The following is a 21,481-nucleotide window of genomic DNA, read 5'->3' on the forward strand; positions in this document are numbered from 1 at the left end:
TGAGTCGGTATGATATGCAGATGACAGGCGTCGCTCTTAGAATCACTGTACACTTCACTTATTTGGGCAGTCTCGGGGCCAAATAACTCAAGTATGAACTCAGCCTTACCGGCCGATGTTAGCACCAAGAAGAAGTGCACTCCTTTTACACTGTCATCAGCTGATTCCTCATAGATGTCTACAGAATCTGTTCTATTAAATGCTTATACAAGTAGAGCCTCACGATAGAGTGAAGAGGGTGTCAGCAGTAAGTTTGTGTTGATGTCTCGGATTACTTTGCCCTTCCTCTGATCCGTCAGAAAAATAACCCCCAAAAAACGGATCCTGTCTGTGGAGCATCTGCCTTCACACGGTCAGTAATCCCTTAGTATTGCTAATGCCCCAAAAAAACAGGAGTGGATCCAAAACAGAGATGACACCTGAATTGAATATTTGCATGTCTTCTGTGTTTTGTACCGAATTCTGCTTTTGGCTACCAAACCATAAGATAATTTTGATGGAATCATACAGGCCTTACAGCTGCTACAGACAGGATCCTTCGTGCATCTCATTTTTCCTTCCTTCTGACAGATCAGAAGAAGGGTCAAATAAATGATGATGTCAGCCAGGCCGAAAGGCAAAATAGTAGCCCAGTCATGAAGTGGGGAGGGTGGGAACAGCATGAGAAGTCTGCAGACTGGCTCTATGACATAGTGGTGAGGTGGAAGCAGCATGAGGAGACCACATAGTGGCCCAATGACAGAGTCTGAAGGTAGCAGCAGCATCAGGAGGAGGCTACAGTCACGGGACAGTGTGGTAAATACATTCTACACTGAACACAAAAGGGTAGGAAAAGGTATTAGGCCTGGAACCTAGGGAAAGGGGAATGGTCACACCTAGTGAGTCCCTACACCAAGCCCTGACTGCTATCAGTATAAACAGATATTGATGGTAGGAATGCTCATACGCAGGAACATAAGCCCAATATCACCCTAAAAGGTCCCTTCAGATAGTGTCAGGACATGGATGGCCTATTCCTTCCAAGATGAAGTAATAAGAGACCCCACCAGGCCTAATATCAACACAGAAAAGTGAAACCAAAGAGGCTGTCAATCATGTGCAGCCAGTCTCCTCGATCTTCTAGTCCCTGTCACAGGCGGGACCATGACAGGGACATAGTGTGGAGGTGGCAGCAGCAGAAGGAGACCACAGAGTGGTGAGGTGGGTGGCAATAAAAGTAATAGCTGAATATGGTGGGTGAAAGAAGGAGCACTTGGCATCAGATGTGTGGCATCAGGCGGGTGTCAGCATCAGAATAGTAGCTAAGGCCGGTAGCCAGAAGAAACCGGTCTTATTTGTCAAAGTGTTGGTGTGGCACCATAGATGATCTAGTCTGATGTATCAGTCATTGGTGGGTGGAAATCATGGCTGATCCATGCCTGATTCATCTTCACATTTTGGGTGGACAGGCGAGTTCTTCTTGGGGTAACTATGGCCCCCGTCGCACTTAACACCCGCTCTGATGCTACACTACTGGTGGGCAGGAAAGCTTTTCCAGGGCAAACTCTGCTAGTTACGGCCAAAAATCCAGTTTGTCTGCTCAGTAGTCCAGCGAATCTTCAATGTGGGGTGGCAGGGGACTGTCCAAGTATGCCACCACTTGCTGATTCAGGTCCTGCTCCAGGTTTAGCTACTGCTGCTCGTAAGTAGTTTCTTTACTAGGCAGGTGAAGAAAGCTGCTCATCAGCGACTCTAGACTTAAGTTGCTGCTGATGTATCTGGAACTGCTCCTACCCCCCACCCTGCCACAGCAGCCATGGCAGAGGAACGTGAGCACAGAGGGCCCCAGACCTGCGAGAGGATGGACGATGTCGCAGATAGGGAGAGCGACCAACTCACTACATAGGATGTATCTATAGTAGTTCAGATTGTCCTCCCTGTCAGCAGGTGTAAAAAAGACCCCCATTTTGGACCGGTAGCGAGGGTCCAACAATGTGGAGAGCCAGAAGTCAACCCTCTGCCGAATGCTGACAATTCGGCTGTCACTACGCAAGCAAGTGAACATGCATCGTGCCATTTGTGAAAGTGACTCGAAGGGATTCCCTGACTCCATCTCCAATGCATACTGCCACGGTGTGTCTGGGTCCTCTGCCTCGTCTTCCTCATCGCCCTGCGGCTCCTCTGGCTGCTCCTGCTACTCCTCTCCTGTCACATGTGTAGAAAAACCACCCATTACATTGCTTGTGCTCCAATATTCTCCTCCTCCTCCAGTTCAGCCCCCACAGGGCTCATATGGCTATGAGATGTAGACGCCACGTCTCCAGTCCCCTGACCAGCCAGATTTACCAGCATCTGTTCCAGGACATGAAGCAGTGAAACGACGTTGTTCATCTCGTAGTCCTGGCGCCTAACAAATAACGCAACCTCCTCAAAGGGCTAGAGCAAACAGCAGGTTTCACGCATGAGCTGCCACTGACTGACATCGAAGTTACACCGAGGAGTACTTGTCACGGACGGTGTACAGGAAACAAGACAAAGTAACATGCATATATGACTGAGTGGATCCAAAGTTAAGGAACCAAAAGGGAGACCCCTGCACAAGCCCTGAGACTTTCCCTGGCTGCTCAGCCTATGCAAAGATCCCAGAGGTGGAAGGTTGCATATCCACGTACCTCGACTATATAACCCCTAAACACCCTACAATAGTGAGGGGACACGACCACCGGCTCCCTACACCAGACACGGAGGGAGTCAGGGTCACCTGGGATCCAGCAAACAGAAAATAACAGATAAATGTTCAGCACTTAACTTAGTAGCAGACTGGAAAACAAGATCATCATGCACACACACTCCAGGAAGTAGTATAAGCCGCCCAGTAATGCATTATGGGGCGGAATTTAAAGGGATGCAATCAGTCCAACTCCATGACAGCTGAGAGAGGCTAACGAGATGAGGAACTGAACAGCACAACAAAGAGAACTCAAGGAGGAGGTTCTGAAAGGCCTCTGTCAGAGCTTCTCAGCTGTCTGGTTGTGACAGTACTCCTGTCAGGTTGAATCATCAAGAAATCATTTATGGCCTTTCTCTGTTTGTATAGTCGGTCCAACATATGGAGGGTGGAATTCCAACTGGTGGAAATGTCACATATCAGCCTATGTTGGGGGATGCCATTCTGCTGCTGCAACTCAAGGAGGGTGAGCTTTGCGATGTACAAGTGGCTGAAGTGTATGCTAAGTTTCCTGGCCATTTTTAGGATGTCTTGCAGATGGAAGACTTCAGGAGCCGCTTGACAACCATATTGAACACGTGTGCTATGCAGGGCGCATGGGTCAGCCCTCCTTGATGTAGCACCAACACAATGTTCTTCCCGTTGGTTCTGATTTTCAGTTGTCGATGAGAAAGCCAGAGTTCAATTTCTTGATGAAGGACGTGAAGCAGTTTCTCCCCTGTGTGACACCGTTCGCACAGGCAAACCAGGTGACACGGCCGTGCCCTGCACATGTGGTATGATGGAGGGGCACTGTGAATTGTCCCTGCAGTGGAGGCTGAGGATGAGGAGGCAGAGGCGTACATTGTCGCAGGACCAATGGCGTGACAACGTGGAGGCGGCAGCGGCCTCACCTGGCCAAGTTGCTGTTGTGGCTGTGCAGGAACCACATTCACCCAGTTGGCCGTAAAGGACATATATTGTTCCTGACAGTAGGTACAGCTCCACACGTCAGCGCTGCCGTGCACTTTGGCAGACACCGACAGGCTCAAGGACTGGCCCACCTTCTGTTCTACATGTGTGTGAGGGGCGGGTACTGCCTTTTTGGCAAAGAAATGACGACTTGGGACTCTCCACCTTGGCTCATCACAAGCCATCAGTTCTCTAAAAGGTGCAGAGTCCACCACTTGGAAAGGGAGGGACTGCAGCACCAGCAACTTGGATAGGAGCACATTCAGCTTCTGCGCCGTTGGATGAGTGAACGCATACTGTTGTCTCTTGGCATACTGTTGTATCTTGGCAATCGCTTCGGTGATCGATTGCTGACGGAATGACTGACGAGGAGTAGCAGGAGGAGCAGGAGCTTCAGGACCAGCAGATAATGAGGACAGACAGTTCCCTTCAGCTGAGGTGGTGAAACCATGACTGCCTGAAACCGGGTGCGTGCCTCTGGTTGATGCAGCAGTTGCTGCGGCAGGCTGGACCACCACATTGGAAACACGGTTCTCCCAGGCCACTTTATGGTGACACTGCATATGTTGACGCAGGGCACCCTGGCAATGCTTCATCTTCTGCCTACAGATTCTATATATGGCCATGTTAACCTCCCCCGGCAGCTTAACAAAAAAATGCCACACTGCCGAGTAGGTGATTTTACCCCCAACACTATGCACTGGCTGACTGCTACAGCCGCTGCTTCCGTGAACCCGTGTACTACTACTTTCCGGGCAGGTAGGCTTCTGCAAAGTGAGTTGTCTGCCCCTGGCATGTTTGGCTACTGAACTTCCACTGCTGCCACCGAGCTGACTCCTGGCCACGCTAGCAACTTGCTGGCTCCGCCGCTGCCTTACGGGCAAGCTGCTATCCTCTTCTCACGGTGATGAAGCCCCTTTGTCACACGACTCCCAAGTGCGATCAGCTACATGATCATCATCGAGTACTGTCTGCAGGGTCACTGATGTCCTCCACAACCATCTCTGTGTGAAGAGCCTCACTGCTTGCAACACCAGCTCCCACGCCACTCTCCTCATCACCTTTTTTTTTTTTTTACCATTAATACACGCCAAAAAGGGCTTTAGAACAGATAACTGCAACGCTGACCGGCAAATATATATTTTTATTTTTCTGCTAATACATGCCACAAAAGGCTTTTAAACATATAACTGCACCACTGACCAGCAAATATATATTTTCTTTTTCCGCTAATACACACCACAAAAGGCTGACCTGCAAATATATTTTTATTTTTCCGCTAATACACACCACAAAAGACTTTAAAACATATAACTGCACCACTGACCAGCAAATATATATTTAATTTTCACACTCTAAATAGAATTATTAGCGGCACACTTCACGTCTCTCCTTTAACTTTAACCCGAAATTGCAGATCCCACATGGTTGTCCTCTAATACCACGATCTCAGCGGTGCACAAGCCCAAACAACATTTAGTCCAGGACAATAATCTTCTTTGCAGAAAGAAAGCGGGCGGCACTCACCATCGTGAAGATATAAGATATTCCTTTATTGCTGCATCAAGCGAAACACACGCGGCACCAGAGCTAGGAGTCACTTCCCTGCACACTGAATGCAGCGACGGCCATTTCACGCAATATGTGCTTCGTCGGGCTGCTACAGGTGTGTGCACCTGCACTCCACCTGTAAGATCCTCACCTGCTTTGCACTCCAGGGGAACCAAGAGGGGTCCTCGTGGAGTTGCGGGACAGGTTATGCGTGTCTCTGATGCACCAGCGCTGACCCCTTTGCGAGTAAGTGCGGAGATGCGTTCGCGTGGACATCGGAGGGGAGGACCGTCGGAGTCCCGGGGACAGAGTGGCCAGGCGAGTGACAAGACGCCGCGGCCAGGGTTGTCTCCGGTGTCTCCTGCGACTTCCGTTTCCGCATCTGGGTCCACGCGCTCGCATACTCGCGCTGAGTCAATCATGCGTCCGTGCGTACGCACGAGGGCAGGTTCGCAAAGGGATACACGGTCGCGAGTACGTGCTTCTTATGCACTTCGTCGACCAGTGGCGCATATTATACTGACTCACAAGAGCAAAGTGGATTAGGGAGCCAGCCATGGGTTAATCAACTTGTGATTGCCTTAGGCCTTGTACTCAGGTGCAGGGCAATTTGTTCACCTATGGTAGTGGACACTTGGCACCCTGGGATTGGTCAGCAGGCATTTAAAAGGAGGTCTCTCAGGGTGATCAGTGTTATTTTCCCTCAACCAGGTATAGGTCACAACTCCTAGTGACTGAAGACTGCCAGGAACTTTGTCCTTACAGCGGACCCAAGATCTGGAGTGACTCGACTGCCAAGTGCACAGCATCATTCAGCACTGGTTGGGACTATTCCTGGAATCTCCTTGCCTGGTTTTTTGTTATTATTTCTTGTTACCAGCAAGTGTCCTGGACGTTTATGTTTCTGGTGAATAAACACCTTTTTGCTTTCATCACTGGTCTGTTTGTTGGTGCCTTGCATTACACCACCTCTTAAAGCACTTCACGTCAGAGCATCAGGTGTGCAATCAGTGACGCTCTCTTGGTGTTAATACACATTGGTTACAATTAAGAACAAATTGCTACATTAAACATATTTGTCACAGAGCATTTATATAAGTTACAACTGCACCACTGACCGACAAAAATATTTTTTCTTTTTCCGCTAATACACACCACAAAAGGCTTTAAAGCATATAACTGCACCGCTGACCTGCAAATATATACAGTACAGACCAAAATTTTGGACACACCTTCTCATTCCTCAGTTTTCTTCTGTTAACCTGTGATTTCTGAGGCTGGTGACTCAGATGAACTTATCCTCCGCAGCAGAGGTGACTCTTGGTCTTCCTTTCCTGGGGCGGTCCGCATGTGATCCAGTTTCTTTGTAGCGCTTGATGGTTTTTGTGACTGCACTTGGGGACACTTTTTCCCAATTTTTCGGACTGACTGACCTTAATTTCTTAAAGTAATGATCGCCACTCATTTTTCTTTACTTAGCTGCTTTTTTCTTGCCATAATACAAATTTTAACAGTCTATTCAGTAGGACTATCAGCTGTGTATCCACCTGACTTCTCCACAACGCAACTGATGGTCCCAACCCCATTTATAAGGCAAGAAATCCCACTTATTAACCTCTTAAGGACCAGGCTCATTTTCACCTTAAGGACCAGGCCATTTTTTGCAAATCTGACCAGTGTCACTTTAAGTGCTGATAACTTTAAAGCACTTTGACTTATCCAGGCCATTCTGAGATTGTTTTTTCGTTGCATATTGTTATTCATGACACTGGTAAAATAAAGTCAAAAAAATTAATTTTTATAATAAAATACCTAATTTACCCAAAATTTGGAAAAATTAGCAAATTTCAAAGTTTCAGTTTCTCTACTTCTGTTATACATAGTAATACCCCCAAAAATTGTGATGACTTAACATTCCCCATATGTCTACTTTATGTTTGAATTATTTTGGGAATTATATTTTATTTTTTGGGGGATGTTACAAGGCTTAGAGTGAAAGGAGCGCCATATGGTTTTTGGAAGCCAGATTTTGCTGGATAGTTTTTTGGACACCATGTCCAATTTGAAGCCCCCTGATGCACACATAGAGTAGAAACTCCATAAAAGTGACCCCATCTAAGAAACTACACCCCTCAAGGTATTCAAAACTGATTTTACAAACTTTGTTAACCCTTTAGGTGTTTTTAGATTTAATGGAAAATAGAGATACAATTTCAAAATTTCACTTTTTTGGCAAATTTTCCGTTTTAATATTTTTTTTAGCAAGGGTTAACAGCCAAACAAAACTCATTATTTATGGCCCTTATTCTGTAGTTTACAGAAACACCCCATATGTGGTCGTAAACCGCTGTACGGGCACACGGCAGGGTGCAGAAGGAAAGGAATGCCATACGGTTTTTGGAAGGCAGATTTTGCTGGACTGTTTTTTTTTACACCATGTCCCATTTGAAGCCCCCCTGATGCACCCCTAGAGTAGAAACTCCAAAAAGTACAGAATAGGGTGGCAGTATTGTTGGTACTAGTTTAGGGTACATATGATTTTTGGTTGCTCTATATTACACTTTTTGTGTGGCAAGGTAACAAGAAATAGCTTTTCTGGCACGTTTTTTTTTTGTTATTTACAACATTCATCTGACAGGTTAGATCATGTGGTAAGTTTATAGAGCAGGTTGTCACGGACGCGGCGATACCTAATATGTATACAATTTTTTTTTAAATGTAAGTTTTATACAATAACTTCATTTTTAAAACCCAAAAATTGTTTAGTGTCTCCATAGTCTAAGAGCCATAGTATTTTCAGTTTTTGGGCGATTATCTTGAGTAGGGTCTATTTTTTTTGCAGGATGAGATGATGGTTTGATTGGCACTATTTTGGGGTGCATATGACTTTTTGATCGCTTGCTATTACACTTTTTGTGACGTAAGATGGCAAAAAATAGCTTTTTTTAAACCGTTCTTTTTTTTTTTTTTTTTTACGTTGTTCACCTGAGGGGTTAGGTCATGTGATATTTTTATAGAGCCGGTCGATACGGACGCGGCGATACCTAATATATATACTTTATTTTTATTTATGTAAGTTTTACACAATGATTTTATTTTTAGTGTTTCCATAGTCTAAGAGCCATAGTTTTTTCAGTTTTTGGGCGATTATCTTGAGTAGGGTCTCATTTTTTGCAGGATGAGATGACGGTTTGATTGGTACTATTTTGGCGTACATGCAACTTTTTTGATCACTTTTATTACCTTTTTTGGGAAGTAAGGTGGGCAAAATTTTTTTTATTTTTTTTGTTATGGCGTTCACCATGCGGGGAAAGTAACATGACTTTTTTATAGATCAGGTTGTTACGGACGCGGAGATACCTAATATGTGTAGTATATTTAATTTTTTTAATTTTTATTCAGTGATAAATGTTTTTTTTTAATCTTAACTTTTTTCACTTTTTTTTTACATTTTTTTAACCCAGACCCACTTGGTTCTTGAAGATCCAGTGGGTCTGATGTCTGTAAAATACAGTACAGAACCCTATATAGGTTTCTGTACTGTATTTTACTTGCACTGCGCTTTTAGCATAGATCTGTTCAGCACCATGGACAGCAGGCGTCCTGTTGCCATGGGAACCTTCCCTGTCTGCCACAACTTCGCAGACGGGGAAGGGTGAGGACGGGGCTTCGGGGGGCTGCCTGGGGGCTCTCTCCATCGGGGGGCTGCAAAGGCACAGCAGGGGATCAGAAACTGCAAAAAGCGCAGCAAACCGCACGGGGGGGGGGGGGGGGGTCACATGACCCCCCTGGCGTTGTGACAGGATGCCGGCTGAATGATTTCAGCCGGCATCCTGTTCAGATTAACCCCTGGGGTGCCGGAAATCCCGATTTAAAGTTAGGACGTACCGGTACGTCCTTAAGGACTCGGGAAATAGGGCGTACCGGTATGCCCTATGTCCTTAAGGGGTTAAACCTGACAGGGCACACCTGTGAAGTGAAAAACATTTCAGGTGACTACCCCTTGAAGCTCATCAAGAGAATGCCAAGAGTGTGCAAAGCAGTAATAAAAGCAAAAGGTGGCTACTTTGAGGAACCTAGAATATGACCTATTTTCAGTTTTTTCACACTTTTTTGTTATGTATATAATTCCACATGTGTTAATTCATAGTTTTGATGCCCTCAGTGTGAATCTACAATTTTCATTGTCATGAAAATAAAGAAAACTCTTTGATTGAGAAGGTGCGTCCAAACTTTTGGTCTGTACTGTATATATATTTTTTCGCTAATACACAAAAGGCTTTAAAACATAAAACTGCACTGCTGACCGTCAAATATATTTTTATTTTTCCGCTAATACAAGCCACAAAAGGCTTTAGAAAATATAACTGCACCACTGACTCGCAAATATATATATTTTTTTTCCGCTAATACACGCCAGGAAAGGCTTTAAAACATATAACTGCACTGCTGACCGGCAAATCTTTTTGAAAGGAGAAGGTCCAATGGTACATACTTTATTTGATGCACAATGTGATATTATTAGTCACAGTTTACAGGATAGGGGCTAGAAAAGAAAAACCATCAGCAGTGCCCTAAATAAAATTCACTGCAAGACTTGATAAAGACAATACATTAGCTAAGAATATTGGTGGATGATTTCTCCCAGTCTGTTTACAATGGTGGGGGATCAAAAGTTGGCTTAGGACTCATGCACATTAATTTCTGCATCTGATCCATATTTTGTGTGGTTTGGATGCAGACCCTTTCACAAAAGATGCTGTCCACATACAAATGTCCATTCCGTGGCGCCAGCAATAAAATTGAATGTGGTCTATTCTTGTCTGTTTTTTTTTTTTTTCAGATAAAGATAGGACTGTTCTTTAGAGGCCAGGACATTCCTTTCTGCAAAATGCAGAACGCACACGTTTGGTATCGGTGTTTTGCAATTTGCGGACCACAAAAAACGGTACAGTTGTGTGCATAAGCCCTTAGTTGGAAGGGTTTCTTTAACCCCTTCATGACATCCACTGTACATGTACGACGGATGTTGAGTCTTTAAAGTTGGTGCCCGCTACATCAGGATGGGGTTAAATGTGGGAGTCGATGGTGTAACGTGCAGATATGCGTTTAAAACATCTTGCATTAGGGACACTTTATCGATTGATAGTTTTATCAATTGTAACTCTTATCACATTGTATATTGTATATTTTATTTGTTGTGTCAAATGCAATCTATATTATATAAGTTGTACTACTAGAAAACTAAAAAAACATATATCTGTACATATATCTTACATTAACAACAAATCTGGTGCTGATTCAGGAGCTGCCAAGCACTTCATTGACCTACATGATTGATCTACTGAATAGTTTAGATTCTTTGCTCTAGAATGGGTTAAATGTCCTTTACAGAATGGGGACTGGAAGAAAAAGCTGATGCTATGGGAGGCATTTTGGATACTAAAGTTGGACACATGATATCTCAATGGACTCAACTTTAAAAGTGATTTGTTATATATTTATTAAATATTGGAATTTTTCCAGTGATCTCTCTATTGATTCCTATGTCTTGGTTTCTGTTACCTTCACTGCAAAATGACATTGCAAGATGTAATATGATCTTATTGGATGCATATGGGTTTTTGTCAGGTTCCTATGATTTGCACGTTATGTCATGATTATGGATGTCTGTTTGAAACATGTTGAAGGTGCTGCTGCATCGTGCTATTTTTTATAAAAAGAATTGGATTTTATCCTGACGTGCAGAAACCTTTTTTTACTACTTGGATTAGCTTGCACAAGCCAGTGTTTCCTGCACCAATGCATTTGGAACCCTCCGTGGAGATTATTAAATGAAGCATAAGTGGGCTCCATTTACGCTAATTTCCTCCTAGGCTTTATGAAAATATTGTAGTTAAAAACTCATTGAGTAAAAATTTGCATTGCTGGATCCCCTGCAGGTATCGATTATTTTAGTAATCAAGTATTCTACCGATTAATCCAATAATTAATTGAGTACTTTAATAAGAACAAACTAATTAAAAGAATGTTTTCTATAAAAACTCATCAGGCCCCATGCCATCATCAGACCGCCCCTGCCATAAATCCCCTCCTCCTGCCATCAGTCTTCACCCCATGCCATCAGTCCTAAGCACCATCAGCTGCCTTCCATGCCATCAGCCCCCCCAGTGCAATCATTTCCCCTTCCCTTGTGAGATCAGTTCCTCCTTTAGTGCCATTAGTTCCTCCCCCAATGGCATCAGCTACCCCCAGTGACACAGCTCCCCAATGTTATCACCCCCTACAATGCCATCAGCTCAACCAGTGCCATCAGCTCCACCATGCCATCAGTTCCTCCCCCAGTGCCACCAGCTCCCTCCAGTGCCATCAGTTCTCCCCAGTACCATGAGTTCCCTCAGTGCCACCAGCTCTCCCCACGGCCATGAACTCTGCCATACCATCAGTTCCCCCACTCCCCCTCCTAGCCATCAGTGCCCAGCCACAGTGCCAGTGATATCAAATACTTACCTTTCCTGTTAGAGGTGCCATCAACACTCCACAGCTCTTCCATTTTCTTCTTCACGCGATGCTCTAGGACCTGACGTGACACAATGTCAGGTCAGAGTGTGAGCTTAAAGGGAGGTTTTGAGTGACAAAAATGCCAAAATGGCTAACTATAATTGTAATATGTAGTGGAAACAACAGTTCTGGAGCAGAAATGACTACTGTAGAAGGACATAATTGGGTCTAGCTTCCATAAATGGGTCCATAAATGTTTTCTCCTTAAACTGGACAATACTACAGCACAATACTGGGTCAGCATAAAACAGTTCTATTGAAAGAAACTCATTGTTGATTATGTGAATTTTTGGATAGACCCTCACCAATGCCAAAAACAGATTAATTATTTTGCCTAATTATGTACCTGTTCTTTGAAAACAAATAAGTTAACTTACGGCAGAAGACATCAGTCCTCCATGGCTGGACAGTGACCCCAGCTGCCTGGCAAGCAGCCATGTAGCTACGAATGTTTTGGCATAAAATGTTTCCATCACCAACACCAGCGCACAGGTCATAGATGCAGTTGTTGAAGTAGGGATCAGGGTTTATGATGGCATAACAAGCACTCAGTGGACCACCAGGTTTCGTCAGGAATCCACAATAGTTCTCTGTTTTGAAGTTTTCTTCCATTATTTTATCACATGTTGGACAAGCATTTCCTCTTCCACCACAGCCATCATCACATGTTACACCAGGTATCTGGACCTTCCAGGAGGCGCCAAATTTGGTGGCATCTGCAGTCAGCATCTTGTCAGGAAGCTGGAACTCATCTTTTCTATCACCATTATAATTACCACACAGGCCACCCAACTGATCCTTGTAGTTTCCAGGAACGGTGACTAATACATGATAGATAAGATCGTAATTGACTTTAACACCAAAATCTGTGTCAATATGGACTCTTATGCCATGCTGATAAGCACGGATCTTTCCATCTTCCAAGTTTACAGGGAGGTTAAAGTATTCGCCATTAACCTATGTGGAGATTGGAACAAATATATGAGAATTCACTTTGACTGGCCTATATTTACACCAGAATACAGTGTGTAAGATTAAAAAGCTGTCTGCCTAATAGAATACATTCTCTATAGACCTTGCCTTCTAAATCTCATCATAGTCAGGATCTTTTGAATTCAAGTTAAATAGCCGTTGTTATTATCCCTTTGAAATATATCTAGTAGTGTTACCTAGGGAAGTGCTTGTAAACACCAACTGAATATCATGGCTTCCATTGGTAAGAAATGTCCAGAGGAACATGGACGGATCTATCAGTGTTCTACCAGGTCCTGGAGCCTGAAATGACCCAAAATCCCCTCTGACCCATAAGAAGACAAAAGTATTTGTAATGGACATGGTAGGTGAGGGTTCCCATTACATATTTTGCATTTGGACTTATCCCAACTTTGTATATGGGATGAAGGCAAATACAGTACATCTAAAGACTTTGCCTTCTGAAATGCTTTTAATGCAGGGGGGCTATGTAAGAGCAGCCAGGTCCTCATAGCCAAAATATTACAGATTAGGTAGAAGAAGGCTTCATGGAGTTCTCCTCTAGATTCTTAAAATAATTCAAGTGCCTGAAAGTTCTCTTTGAAATAAGTCATTTGACTCATTTCTAAGGTATTGCATTTTGCAATACTTTAAATTGGTAACTATTTCAAGTGCTTGTAGACTTTACTTTTTCCCTGCAAACATGACATCTGTTTTCCAAGGTAATATGAAAAATGATCACTTACCAAGATTTTACCTCGAACTTCATACGCAATAATGAGGTTGTATCCATAGACATCAAAAGAGACCAGTTTAGTGACTGCAACCCTTCTATTACCCCACTTCTCATTTTTAACATTAATGCCAAAAGGTACCAAGTTGTCCTTCTTTGTAATGGTTTTAGTTAGGGTGTAGGTGCAGGTGCCTTGAAAATCAAAGGCAAGCCCATCAAACGACATGTAGTGAGGATCACCCGCAGCAGAACACTGGGCAGAACCGAATGGGAAACATTTCTGGACTCCATTTGTGACTTTGCACTCTTCATTGGGTCCACAATTGAAAGCTTTACATTCAACAACTCCACTGGCTGTGCATACACACTGCTGGTTGCATAAACCATTGGGGAAAAATACTTCACCACGCTTGTAATATTTATCATTGTATTGGCAGCCACACTGGGAGATTGGAACACAATCTCCACCACTCAGAATGAAGCCATCATCACATTCACATCCCTCTGAGCACCCAGGTTTGCATCCCAATGGAGGAGAAAGTGAAAGACATGTTGGAGCACAGCCAGAGGCACATACTTCATAGTGGCTGTTCTTTGGACAAGCTGGACCTGTAGTTAAAAATACATTGAGAAAGTTAAATTCTTTCTGGAAATATATAACTATGTAAAAATTCACATAGATGGTACTAAGTAGTGCACTTGAAAAATCTCAATTAAACTTACTGCAGAAGATTGAGGTTCTCCATGGGTATATGGTGACTCCAGCCTCTTGGCATAAGGTGGCATAGCTGGCAATTATCTTGCAAAGTACATCCTCTCTACCTTCATAGAAGCAAGCATCATATACACAACTCTTAAAGTGCCCTTCTGGATCTATCTTAGCATGGCACTCACGGAAAGGTCCGTTCTTATCCTTTATAATTCCGCATCCTTGTTTGTTATTATTGTGGCGGAGTTCCAGCTCTGCTAATTTTGAGCACTCTCCCTTGTCTTCCTCATAACAGTCAGTTACATTTTGCACCTTCCAACTGTTTCCGAAAACTGTTGGTTTTGTGACCAACTGGTTGTTTTTCATAAGGAAATCATTATTCTTGTCATTATCAAAGTTACCACAAAGACCACAGACCGCTCCAGCATAGGTGCTTGGAAGGGTGACAGCAACCCGACTGTCCCAGTTGAAGGAGACACGTAGACCAAAGTTTGTCTGAAGTATGGCAAAATAACCATGCTTGTAGACTGAGAGTTTGCCATTTTCAACAATAAAAGGGAGGTTTGTTACAACTCCATTAAGCTGGAATGAGAGAAACATTAACCTATACAAAAGAGGACAACATGCTGTCTATTTTAGAAATGTATGAGAATAAAAACTCACCACAATCCTGTTCTTATAATTTCTGTTGATGACAATATCAAACGTAAAGATGTTTATTTGGACGGCTGAGGTATAGGAAACAACTTTGATGCCTCTGTTTTCATTTTGTACATTGACCTGGAAGTCCACCAGATCATCTGACTTCTTGCAAAGTCCTGCAAACTGGTAGATGCATGTACCCTGGAAGTCATATTTCAAGCCATCAAAGGTGATGTAGTGAGGATCTCCTGATGCTGAGCAAGTGCCATATGATACAGGGTAACAGTTCTGGATTCCATTTACAATAGAACATTGCTCTGAAGGCTTACACTTGGTGACTTTGCATTCAACTTTCCTGGTTGAAGGGTTACAAATGCACTGCTTCTGACACTTATTATCATCCCAAAACTTTTCATTTGGAGCGTATAATTTGCCTTGGTAGACACATCCACATCCAGTCTTTGGTATACATTTTCCTTCATCAAGGACATAGCCAGCATTACATTGACATGACTCTACACATGAACTAGAGCATATGAAAGGCATTGCGTCATTGTTGCAAGTGGCTGGGCATGTTTGTGCACATAGCTTGTACTCACTGTTCTCTGGACATTGCAATGCTGAAGAGACATAATCTTACAGTTAATATAAATATCTTGTACAATTTTATGTTTGTGCTTTACTTATTCTAGAGAAGAAGAAATTGTATAAGATGTCTAATATGTATAAAAATATGTAAGCTAGCAATATGAGATTAGAAAATAGGTCTTCTTTGATTTTATAGTATAAGTCACAGCAAAAATTAGTGCTCCTTCTGGAATACAGTACCAGATCCCTTATATGGGAAAGGGTGGAGATTTTCCTGAAATATCAATTCTAAAAGCAGCCAATAGGGAAGGGTACAGCTTTTTCTGGACTATCAACACCAGACTCGGATCATGAAAAAGGGTGGCCCTCTCTGGAATATGGAATTCATATAAAGCCCAAGGACCTGGGTGATGATCTTTATGAAATAGCAACATCAAAGCCATGCCATGGGCAAGAGTAGTGGTCTTTCTGGGGAAAAAAACCCATCTTATTTACCCATAATACTTGCAGCTAAAATAGAAAAACTGAATTCAATCCCCCCTTAATGTGAAAAATGAAAACAGAATTTCAGAAATGTTTGCAAATTTATTAAAACGGTGAAACTAAAGTTTTTCCTGGACATAAATATTCTGCCACTTTGTTATGACACTTGACATTTAGAGCTGCGTCCCCCCATTTCTTTTGGACATCTTTGAGATGTTTCTTAACCTTGATTGGAGTTCACATGTGGTAAATTCACCTTGATCAGACATGATTTTGAAAGACACAGCCCTGTTTATATAAGGTTTCACAGCTGATAAAGCATATCAGAGCAAAAACCAAGCTATGAGGAGGAAAGAACTGCTGTAGATCTCAGAGACAGGATTGTGTGAAGGCACATATCTGAGGAAGGAGACAAAAAGAATTCTGCTGCATGGCAGCATTCCACCAACCTGGGCCTTATGGCAAAGTCACAAGAAACAAATCTCTCCTCAGTAAAAGAAGTTGAAATGTTGAATGAAATTTAGCAAAAAAGAAGATAATGGACTCTCAGACTCTGAGAAACAAGATATGTCTGATGAAACCAAGATTAAGCTTTTTAGCCTCAATTCCAATCGTCATATTTGGAGGAAACCAGGCACTGTCCAATACCATCCCCACAGAGCAAAATGGTGGTGGCAGCATTATTGGGGGTCCTTTTCAGTAGTTGGGGCATGAAGACTGATCAGATTTGAGGGAAAGCTGAATGGAGCAAAATATTGAGAATGAGAACCTGATCCAGAGTGCTCTGGACCTCAGACTGGGCCAAATGTTCACTTTCCAACTAGACAATGACCCTAAGCACACAGCCAAGACAACACATGAGTGGGTTAGGGATAACTCATTGGATGTCCTTGAGTTGCCCAGGCAGGGCCCCGACTTTAACTCAATCAAACATTTCTGAAGAGACCTGGATATGGCTGTCCATTAAAGATCCCCATCCAATCTGACAGAGCTTGAGAAGATCTGCAGAGAAAAAGTGCAGAAAATACCCAAATTCAGGTGTGGAAGCTTTAAGGTGTCATCCCCAAGAAGACTGGAGGTTGTAATCACTGCCAAAGGGGCTTCAACTAAGTCCTGAGTAGTAGTAGTAGTCGTTTTTCCTTTTCAGTAAATTAGCAAAGATTTTTAAAATTCTGTTTATACTTTGTCATGGGGTATTGAGTGTAGAATGACGTGGAAAATGTAGAAGTTTAACAGAAGGTTGCAACATAACAAAATGTGAAAAAAAATAAAAGGGTCTGAAGACTTTCCAAATGCACTGTATTAGAATGCATGTACATTAAGACAAATAAGTCTTCAACTTACGACATCCAGAAAGTTCACGCCATTCTCCAATCGTCACCTTGTTTCTTTGGCAGACATCTGCATAGGTTTTTAAACTCTGGCACAGAATCTGCTTGGAGCCTCCATTCATGCATAGATCATATACACAGTTATCCAGGTATGGTTTGGGATCTATTACAGAGTAACACTGACGGAACGGACCATCTAGGACCTTTGAGATTAAACCACAGCTTTGTTCACTTGAGTATGTTTTTTGAATTTCAAGAGGGCATGTCTTGCATTCCCCATTACAGTTGTGCCAACAGAACCTGTCTCCGTCTTCAACCTTCCAACTTTTGCCAAATTCAGCTATATTAGGAGCTTGGATACCATCCGGAGTCATTAGGTCATCTGAAGGGTTTCCATTATAGTTTCCACACAATCCACAAATACTTCCAAAAAAACTACTGGAGATGTATATTTTTAGGACTGAGTTCCAGTCATAATATACCTTTAAGCTAAAGTCAGTTTCAATGGCGACAAAGCCACCAGATTGATACAAGCGGACCTGATCATTATTTAGAACAATAGGGAGACGTTGACGTTGGTTATTCACCTGAGGAAATGTAAAATTAAGGAAGGTTGTTAGATATAACACTGTTCTTTATTAGAGGTAGTTATAGAACAAATGGCATCTACCTTTACACCCCCAAAAACTTACCCTCACAAATCCATACTCATATCTCAAAATGGATATAGAGTGATTATAGACTTGTATGGAAATATAGCTAACATATGACACACGAGTATTTCCCCGATTTTCATTCTTAGCGTCAATGTTAAAAGCTGGGAGACTTCTATCACTACCACAGGTCTTGGCAATGGTGTAAGTGCAAGTTCCTTGGAAGTCGTAAAAGCGACCATCAAACGTGCGGTAGTGGGGGTCACCAACTGAGTGGCAGTAAGTTTCCGAGTCTGGCACGCATATCGGCTTTTCATTAGACATCTGGCACTTCTCTTTAGCTCTGCATTTTATAGTGCTACACGATGGACCTGAGGTGACTGAAGAACAAAACAAATTGAGATGATCAAAAAAATACTCTGGTAGAAAATATCCCTCAATACTTTATCCAGCTCCCCTCCCTTTTGAAACAACTGAAAGACTCACCATTATTGCATATGGCGGGGGATCCGTATGCGTTCAAGTTTGCAAATCCATAGGACATCAACAGGAAGGTTGAAGATGGATTTTCCAGAAGTTGAAAACTAAATCCTTTACCTGAACTCTTAGTGGCCCAGGAGTAATCTGTACCTGGTATTGCACTCCATGTCAAGTCTGCAGTTGGATTTTTATTCAAGGTGACACTTTTGACGTCTTTGGTCCTTGCTACAATGGAGCCGTAGTTTTCAAAATCTTGCTGACCATAGATGTAGTAAGAGGAGCAATAACTGCTGACTGGAGGAATGGTCATAAGAAGAGGGTCATATAGTGTCATACTCTTGTCTGGCCAACCAGTACAGTAGTAGATGACTTGGATTCCAGCACTGGCAGTGAGATAAAGGGGGGTTTGGACAAGGATGTCCAGCTGAATTACTTGACCTGCATTTAAGTTCCGGCTTGATTTCCTTGTTTTAACTTGATATTCAATTGTTGTTTTCTCAGCAGCCACCACAAATATGACATCAGATTTTAACTGCACAGATATTGGAGGTATTATGAAACTGGTACCCCAGCTGGGGACCGGTCTGAGCTGTTCATATACATGATTGCACTTTGTGTTCTTCCATGTACATGTGTGACCACTCAGTACTGCCACAGGTTTTTGAGATACTACTCGAGTACCAGACAAGTTATCACTACTGAGAAGCTGAAGGGCATTGTATGGATCTAGGAGGACAGTGAGGTTGCTACCAGCTGCATAGGTCTTCTCTTCGTAGGAAACTGATCCAGTCAACAAGATGCTAACAATGGTAGGTTCTTCATAACTCACCACAGAGAACTCCTTAAATTCATCAGAAGGACCATCTACAGGTGTCACCACATAGTAGTCCATACCAAGATCTTCAATGGGATACACAATGCTAGTATCAGCACTTAGCAATTTGGAATTGAGAGATAGAACTGAGACAGGTTTATTAGCTTTGATACCAATCACATTGAGGGATTTGGAAGTACCAGGCAACTCAGCATTTGTGGGAATCTGGACAGTAACATATGACCTTTCATCAACCGTCAAGACTGTTTTGAAACTGGACTTGTTCATCCATATTGTTACAGTGGTGGAGGGACTGTACCCAGTGATGAAGAGCTTGAAATCGCCTTCACCATAAGATTCCAGATAGTTCTGCATAAAGATGGTGACAAAGTCCTTGCCCTGTGGGACAGCAGAACTGGTTCCTATAAAGAGAACACAAAACATATCATGAAATAATAATCCAGTGAAATACCTTACAACATTTACTTGGGGAGTAGCGATTTTTGTGAGGACTGTCTAGGTCAGGGATGGCCAACCTGCGGCTCTCCAGCTGTTGCAAAACTACAACTCCCAGAATGCAAAGACTGCCTACAGCTATCAGTCTACAGCAGGGCATGGTGGGAATTGTAGTTTTACAACAGTTGGAGAGCCGCAGGTTGGCCATCCCTGGTCTAGGTCATAGGCTGTCAAATTCTTGTAGGTTGTGAACCACTTTCGTAAGTGATGTTAAAGCCTACAAAATTCATGACCACATGGAATGGCTCTTATGATAGCAGTGAGTTGTGAAGGATATGCAAACATTTTGCAAAGAGTTGATAAAATAAAATTACAGGCAGCTGTTAAATCCCATGCCCCTCATGGTTCCAGTTGTCTTTGGCTGTAATTATTTACTTGTCCTGCAGGGATGACCTGCTGTACATGCACATGACTGCTAAAGTCTGTCTCTGGATTCAGCAGTGATGCTTGTATGTATGTCATGTGACTACTAAGGGAACTGTTAGGTTGCAGTGGTCCTGTGCATGCACAGCATATCATTACTTCAGAGAATTAAACAGACCTTTGGGGACCACTAAATCAGCTGTGTTGGGGCTTTGGGTATAGTGAGTGTTAGCTCAGTCCTCATTTATGGTGCTGCTGCCTCTACCCGTGGGTATGGGCGCCGGGCTCCCTCTTTCCCTCCTGCTACCATGTGCCATGCTGACCAGCGCGGGCAGCAGGTAGCTTAACTGTTGTATCTGTGCTCCATGCCAGAGCTTACTTTCTGCTTGAGTCCTGTACTGTTTGTTAGGGTTTGTATGGGCATGTCTCTCCTCCCTTGGAAGGCAGCATGGGCACACCCTCTATCTTTCCAGCCTATGGCTGGATTGCAGGAAGCATTTAAAGGCACTTCCTGCCTAGGAAGGCGCCTGAGCCATCTTGGTCACTAGCTTGCCTAGTTCCTAGTGTAAAGGCTTTTTGGAAGTTTCTGCTTTTCTGTGTACTGGACCCTGCTGTCATGCCCATGTGTGGGACGGAGAGACCACCGCTCAGTAACAAGATAAGTTGTTTTTGTTTTTCTTATGATTGTGTAGGCTGTTAGAGAGACGCCTGCCCCCTCCAGGTCCTTAGGGAGCAGGCTGCCTCTTTACCCCTTTCACCATCTTGGGGATTTTAGGGAATCTTCAGCCTAGGCATGGGGACAAGTTCATTATCACCTTCAGGGTCTGAACGTGGGCATAGAATTCTAGGGAGAGCTGGTAGGGATTTGTCAGGGGGTGACCTTTATCCCCAGCTTCTTGCCTAGACACTTGTTTGGTTGTATTCTGTGTATCTTGTATCCTGTCTGCCGTGACATTATAACCCGCCAATACTTTGACTGCCATTTCTCAGCTGTTTTGAGACGGAGTCAATTGATGCGCTAGTTGATCACATGCAGGGATTATCCCTAGAGGTTGCTGATCTGCAAAATTAGGTCACACGGTGTCAGAATGCTCTGGCATCAGGTGCAATAGGAGGAAGTCAAATTTATGGGGAGCCTAAAGTCGCTCTCCCTGATAGATTTGCAGGGGGTGTGGGTGACTTTATCAGTTTTAAAGAGTCATGCAAGCTTTATTTTTGGCTGCGTCCATCTTCGTCTGGTGATGAGAGTCAGAGGGTAGGGATAATCATATCCCTGCTTAAAGGGGACGCGCAATTCTGGGCCTTTTCTCTGCCGTCCGGTTCTCTGGTCCTCCGGTCGGTGGAAGAATTTTTTAAAGACTCAGGATTAATTTATGATGATCCAGATCATGTCTCGATGGCGGAATCTAAATTGCGTAATTTATTAC

The 21,481-nt window shown here is 43.3% G+C and overlaps 1 protein-coding gene across 1 annotated transcript in view; it reads right to left on the minus strand.

Moving 5' to 3' along the window:
• Positions 1-19,921, minus strand: part of LOC122926344 (IgGFc-binding protein-like) — a 205,581-nt gene extending 185,660 nt beyond the window's left edge. Inside the window, exons 1-9 of the mRNA XM_044277718.1 lie at positions 19,888-19,921; positions 18,368-19,597; positions 17,921-18,261; positions 17,242-17,815; positions 14,848-15,446; positions 14,199-14,766; positions 13,489-14,084; positions 12,251-12,727; positions 11,720-11,789 (exon numbers count right to left, since the gene is read on the minus strand). Of these exons, the coding sequence (XP_044133653.1) occupies positions 11,720-11,789; positions 12,251-12,727; positions 13,489-14,084; positions 14,199-14,766; positions 14,848-15,446; positions 17,242-17,815; positions 17,921-18,261; positions 18,368-19,597; positions 19,888-19,921 (4,489 nt within the window). The remainder of the gene's footprint in view (positions 1-11,719; positions 11,790-12,250; positions 12,728-13,488; positions 14,085-14,198; positions 14,767-14,847; positions 15,447-17,241; positions 17,816-17,920; positions 18,262-18,367; positions 19,598-19,887) is intronic.
• Between the last annotated feature and the right edge of the window lie 1,560 nt (positions 19,922-21,481).

This window comes from Bufo gargarizans, chromosome 2 (genome assembly GCF_014858855.1).
Source record: "Bufo gargarizans isolate SCDJY-AF-19 chromosome 2, ASM1485885v1, whole genome shotgun sequence".
NCBI lineage: Eukaryota > Metazoa > Chordata > Amphibia > Anura > Bufonidae > Bufo > Bufo gargarizans.